The sequence below is a fragment of the Temnothorax longispinosus genome, chromosome 4 (genome assembly GCF_030848805.1).
Source record: "Temnothorax longispinosus isolate EJ_2023e chromosome 4, Tlon_JGU_v1, whole genome shotgun sequence".
Taxonomy (NCBI): domain Eukaryota; kingdom Metazoa; phylum Arthropoda; class Insecta; order Hymenoptera; family Formicidae; genus Temnothorax; species Temnothorax longispinosus.
Window position 1 is genome coordinate 8,993,216 of NC_092361.1, and position 5,895 is coordinate 8,999,110.

At 28.9% G+C, this 5,895-nt stretch overlaps 1 protein-coding gene and 1 pseudogene across 1 annotated transcript; one reads left to right on the forward strand and one right to left on the reverse strand.

Moving 5' to 3' along the window:
- Nucleotides 1-5: 5 nt before the first annotated feature.
- On the forward strand, nt 6-1,886 carry LOC139812058 (uncharacterized; the record flags this gene model as incomplete). Its single annotated transcript, XM_071776688.1, has 1 exon — nt 6-1,886. A coding segment is annotated over one exon (1,692 nt), but the record flags the coding sequence as incomplete, so codon positions are not given.
- Nucleotides 1,887-4,695: 2,809 nt separating this feature from the next.
- LOC139812059 (uncharacterized) lies at nt 4,696-5,237 on the reverse strand (annotated as a pseudogene).
- Nucleotides 5,238-5,895: the final 658 nt, after the last annotated feature.

Genomic DNA, 5,895 nt, shown 5'->3' on the forward strand with positions numbered 1-5,895 from the left:
TAAATTTATATTTTCCGCCGAAAAAAATCGTTGTTAAATCATTTTTAAAATATGGCAAATTAAAAGGTAGAAGGCGTTTTGTAATCTGTAAAAGTACATTGACTATAATACCTATAAAATTGATGTTAAAAAATTTTTTAGAAATGCCAATGGTTTTTTCTGTAATAACGAAGCATATAGAAAAATGTAATAAAAGTGTGCTCATTAATTCGGTAATGAAAGGTGATTTTTGGAACACAAACGTAGCTAATCAAGCTAAAAAAATTATTTTTCCTATAATTTTGTATTTTGATGATATCGAAATAAATAATCCTTTAGGGACGCATAGAACCATCAACAAAATTGGAGCAGTGTACTGCTCTATTCCAATTTTGCCCACGAAATATGTTAGTAAATTGGAAAATATTTTTTTATGGCAATTACATAACTCTCAGGATCACAACACTGTAGGAAATAAACAAATTTTTAATTTCATCATAGAGGAAATCATTGATCTTCAAAATAATGGAATTATTATTAACATTGATGGAGAGGAAAAGAACATTTTTTTTGTTTTAACTTACATAGTAGGTGACAACTTAGGACTAAATACAATTCTTGGTTTCTCAAAAAGTTTTAATTCCTCACATTGTTGTCGAGTTTGTACAGTTCCTAAAGATGAATTACAAAAACAAAAAAAAGAAAAACCAGAAATGTTAAGAACAAGAGCAAACTACTCTACACATTGTAGTGAAAAAACTTTTGGAGTTAGAGAAAATTGCGTATTTCATGTAATATCAAATTATCACGTAACTCAAAATTTTTCAGTGGACCCAATGCACGATTTATTTGAAGGGATATGTAGATACGATTTGGCTAAAATTTTGAATAATTTTATTAATACGGAGAACTTTTTTACTTTAGATGTTTTAAACGAAAGAATTAAGTGTTTTAATCACGTTTCCGACTCTAATGTTCCACCACCTTTACAATCAGAATCAATTAAAAAAGAACTAATTATATTATCAGCATCTGAGATGCATTATCTAGTAAAAAATCTCTGTCTGTTCGTTGGTGATTTAATTGAAAGTAATAATAAATATTGGCAATTATATTTAATAATGCGTAAAATTGTGTGTATAGCAATAGCAGAAGCTATTAACGAAGAAATTATTAAAAACTTTGAAAAATTAGTTTTCCAATACTTAACATCCCATAAACAATTATTTAAATGTAACTTCAAATTTAAACATCATATTCTGCTGCACTATCCCCGAATTATGCGTGCATTCGGTCCACTCAAAAATATGTCCAGTATGCGCTTCGAAGCCAAGCACAAGCAAATAAAAGAAACTAGTAAAATTATCACTAGTCGTAAAAACCCTTCGTACAGCTTAGCAGTAAAGCATCAGTTACAGTTTTCTCATAGACTAGTGCGTAATATTGGATTTTCTGATGATGATCTTTCTCATGGCATTCCTTTTGTAAAAGTTAGATTAACAAGTCAATTTGAAAGTTTTAAAGAATATTTACCTTCACATAATTTTTTTGATTATAACTGCTACTCTTGGGTAAGGATGAATGGGACGCGTTATGAAATAAATAACGTTATTAATTATAGTAAAGACGATTTTGGCGTTTCTCTCGGTAAAATAAAATTTATAATAATCGGCTTTGAAAAAAAATTTTTTTTTTGTACTGCAAAATTCAAATTGTAGAACACTGTTTCCATTTAAGCGCTTTCGAAATTACAGAGACAGAAGAGTGGGGATTTGTAAGCCATGAAAATCTTGTAGATTATCGAGTACAAAATGTGCATACTATGTCCGATTCAAAACATTATGTACCTTCTAATAATTATATATATTAAAAAAAACGATTGATAAATAAAACACTTGTTCGTAATATTTCAATCTGTTTTTATTTATAAGCTCTCTACTGTGATATATATATATATATATATATATAGTGAATTGTTACTTATACTTACAGTTAATATTTCGTTGGTTCAAGACAATCAGATTTTGCCTCAAGATCTGCATTTCTTAAATCAAATAAATATAACGTAAAGAAATAAATATTTACTTGAGAATACAAAACCATTTTGATTTATGAATTAAAATTCAGTGAATTATTACTTACTTACAGTTAATATTTCGTTGGTTCAAGACAATCACATCTTGCTTCAAGATCTGCATTTTTTAGATCAAATAAATATTGTAGCGTGGCGAAGCTAGGTAATTCGGACTTTGATCAAAACGCTTGGTTGTTCCGCGCATTGACCAGTCAATCCTATGGAACGCCCGCGCTACGGGCTTTGACCAATATATCATAACATATATATATGTCATGGTCAAAGCCCGTAGCGCGGGCGTTCCATTAGGATTGACTGGTCAATGCGCGGAACAACCAAGCGTTTGATCAAAGTCCGAATTACCTAGCTTCGCCCCGCTACAATATTTATTTGATCTAAAAAATGCAGATCTTGAAGCAAGATGTGATTGTCTTGAACCAACGAAATATTAACTGTAAGTAAGTAATAATTCACTGAATTTTAATTCATAAATCGAAATGGTTTTGTATTCTCAAGTAAATATTTATTTTCTTTACGTTAATATTTATTTGATTTAAGAAATGCAGATCTTGAGGCAAGATCTGATTATCTTGAATCAACGAAATATTTGCTATAAGTAAGTAACAATATACTGAATTTTAATTCATAAATCGAAATAGTTTTGTATTCTCAAGTAAATATTTATTTTCTTTACGTTAATATTATTTAATTTAAGAAATGCAGATCTTGAGGCAAGATCTGATTATCTTGAATCAACGAAATATTTACTACAAGTAAGTAACAATTCATTGCATTTCAATTCATAAATCGAAATGGTTTTGTATTCTCAAGTAAATATTTATTTTATTTAGGTTAATATTATTTGATTTAAGAAATGCAGATCTTGAGGCAAGATCTGATTATCTTGAATCAACGAAATATTTACTACAAGTAAGTAACAATTCATTGCATTTCAATTCATAAATCGAAATGGTTTTGTATTCTCAAGTAAATATTTATTTTATTTAGGTTAATATTTATTTGATTTAAGAAATGCAGATCTTGAGGCAAGATCTGATTATCTTGAATCAACGAAATATTTACTACAAGTAAGTAACAATTCATTGCATTTCAATTCATAAATCGAAATGTTTGTTTTGTATTCTCAAGTAAATATTTATTTTCTTTAGGTTAATATTTCTTTGATTTAAGAAATGCAGATCTTGAGGCAAGATCTGATTATCTTGAATCAACGAAATATTTACTACAAGTAAGTAACAATTCATTGCATTTCAGTTCACGATTTTTCATTTTCTAGGAAATATTTATTTGTTCCAAAGAAAAATTGTATCTTGATTCAAATAAATATTTCTTTAGTACTATTGAACGAAATCATTTATCTTAAAATTTTTCTAACAAAATATTTAAATAAATTGTTAAATTTTTTTTATAAACATTTTTGGAGAATAAAACATGTCTTTAATAAATTATTTAAAATAGTGTAAATGTTTATTAGAAGAAACATATTATAATTATTTAAGATTTAATAACGATATTGCTATCGTAGAGGAAAGACGGAGGGAAAGATAGAGGGATATAGAAGAATTTGTTTACAGAGTAAGTGAATATTAATTATAATTAAACGAAATTACAGAATGGCTTTTAACTCTATCGATTAAAAAAAAAAACAGGCCGATATCTCAATTGCGGAAGTTAGAGCAACCACGGACATTTTTAAAAAAATTCAAAATTTTTTTATATTTAATATTCACTTACTTTTGTGAATTTTTTTCAAAAATCCACAATACACGATACGTTTTATCCATGATACGTTTTCATAATATTTTATCATGTCCGTGGTTGCTCTAACTTCCGCAAATATTGAGATATCGGGCTGTTTTTTTTTTTAATCGATAGAGTCTCGTTCAAGGAAGGTTGGTATTGAATTTGGCGACGATCGGTAAAGGGGTTCTTTTTTAAAAAAATTTTAAATTTTTTTAGAAATGTCATTCTATTTCATATATAATTCTTTTAAATTCGGTTGATTAGACTTAGCTTTATATGCGATCAAAATTATGGACCTTTGATCGCGTATAAAGTTGGGTCTAATCAACCAAATCTTAAAAAATTTTTTTAAAAAAGAACCCCTTTACCGATCATCGCCAAATTCAATACCAACCTTCCTTGAACGATACTCTATCGATTAAAAAAAAAAACAGCCCGATATCTCAATATTTGCGGAAGTTGGAGCAACCACGGACATTTCTAAAAAAATTTAAATTTTTTTTTAAAAAGAACCCCTTTACCGATCATCGTCAAATTCAATACCAACCTTCCTTAAATGATACTCTATCGATTAAAAAAACAAACAGCCCGATATCTCAATATTTGCGGAAGTTAGAGCAACCACAACATCAAATGTGCACATACACACACACACACACACACACACACATACACACATACGGACATTTTTTTTTAGGCGATATTTCGACGTTTTACAACAATCTGAACATATTGGCAGAAAAAACTCAAAAACCAATCTCTTCGTTGGTTTCTTCTACCCCTATTTCATATATATTTTTTTTAAATTTGGTTGACTAGATCCAACTTTATACACAATCAAAGGTTCATATACGAAAATCACGAAAACAAAGCTTCCTCTATGAGGAAGCAAAAGCACTCTCATCACAATTAAATACCCTGGATGAATCAATCTCGACAAGATCCTTTTTTTGCAAATGTGCATGCACTTCAGCAAACCAATTTCTTAACACATCCTCTGTAGCTGAAGCACGAGTACGTGTCAAATTTTGAGCTACTCTGAGGCACAATTCTGGATGACGTCTACAGAAACCTTCATACCAGTGTTTACCGGGCTTGTTATTTGTGAAAGGCGTACATCTTTTTAATTCGGTCACTACGAATGCACACTATCGAGCAGTTGATTTTTACTAACTGGAAAACCTCTATCACAGCAGTAGATTATCCATTCTGTTATTCTTAATTCCTCTTCTTTCGTTAAAATAGTCGGTGGTCCTTTAGAACACTCCACAGGATAAATATTTTTGGATTTGCAGTAAAGCGTGCTTCTCGGTACATTGTATATTTGTGTTGCCTCTCTCAACGACATGCCATTTTTTATGTCCTTCAAAGCAGCATTTATATTTTCTTGGGTATATTTCTTTTTTGTTACCTTTGGCATGTTTGTGATTCTAAAGAACACAAAATATTTACTTACTTAGTGTCAATGCAGATACATTGCAAGGTTATGTTACAGCATCTTGTCTAAATTAATATATATCTTTTTAAACTATTGAAATATATATTTATAGATGTTAAATTAATATTGATAATACTATTAAATAACATTATTTATAAAAATACTTACATAATTAATCTTAATAGCACTTATTTATTCTGATTCAGTTAGTGGTACTTTCCAACTACGTGTCATCGAAGCGAGTTGTACCGGTAACTAGCACACGATCAGTTACTAGGCAGTCACGTAAATTACTGTACCAGTAACTAAATTCACAAAATTTGCCCAAAAATATTGTTTATATCAATTAGAAGCATATCAGCATATGTTTATAATTATTCTACATCTTTTTTGACTTGAATAAAACTTTGTTTATACAATAAAAACGCGAAATAAAATAAAAATCATCTTAACAAGTAAGACGTGTTTTCTTAAGAAAATGTTAAGAACACTGTCAAAATATGTCCTTCGCCTAAATGCGTAACAAATTTATCTCTTACTGGACGTTAATTTTTATAATATTTAAAATGTCTTATTATATAAATATCCTTAAATACTTATAGATTTCGATAAAAATTTGAAATTATAATTAAAAAACCAT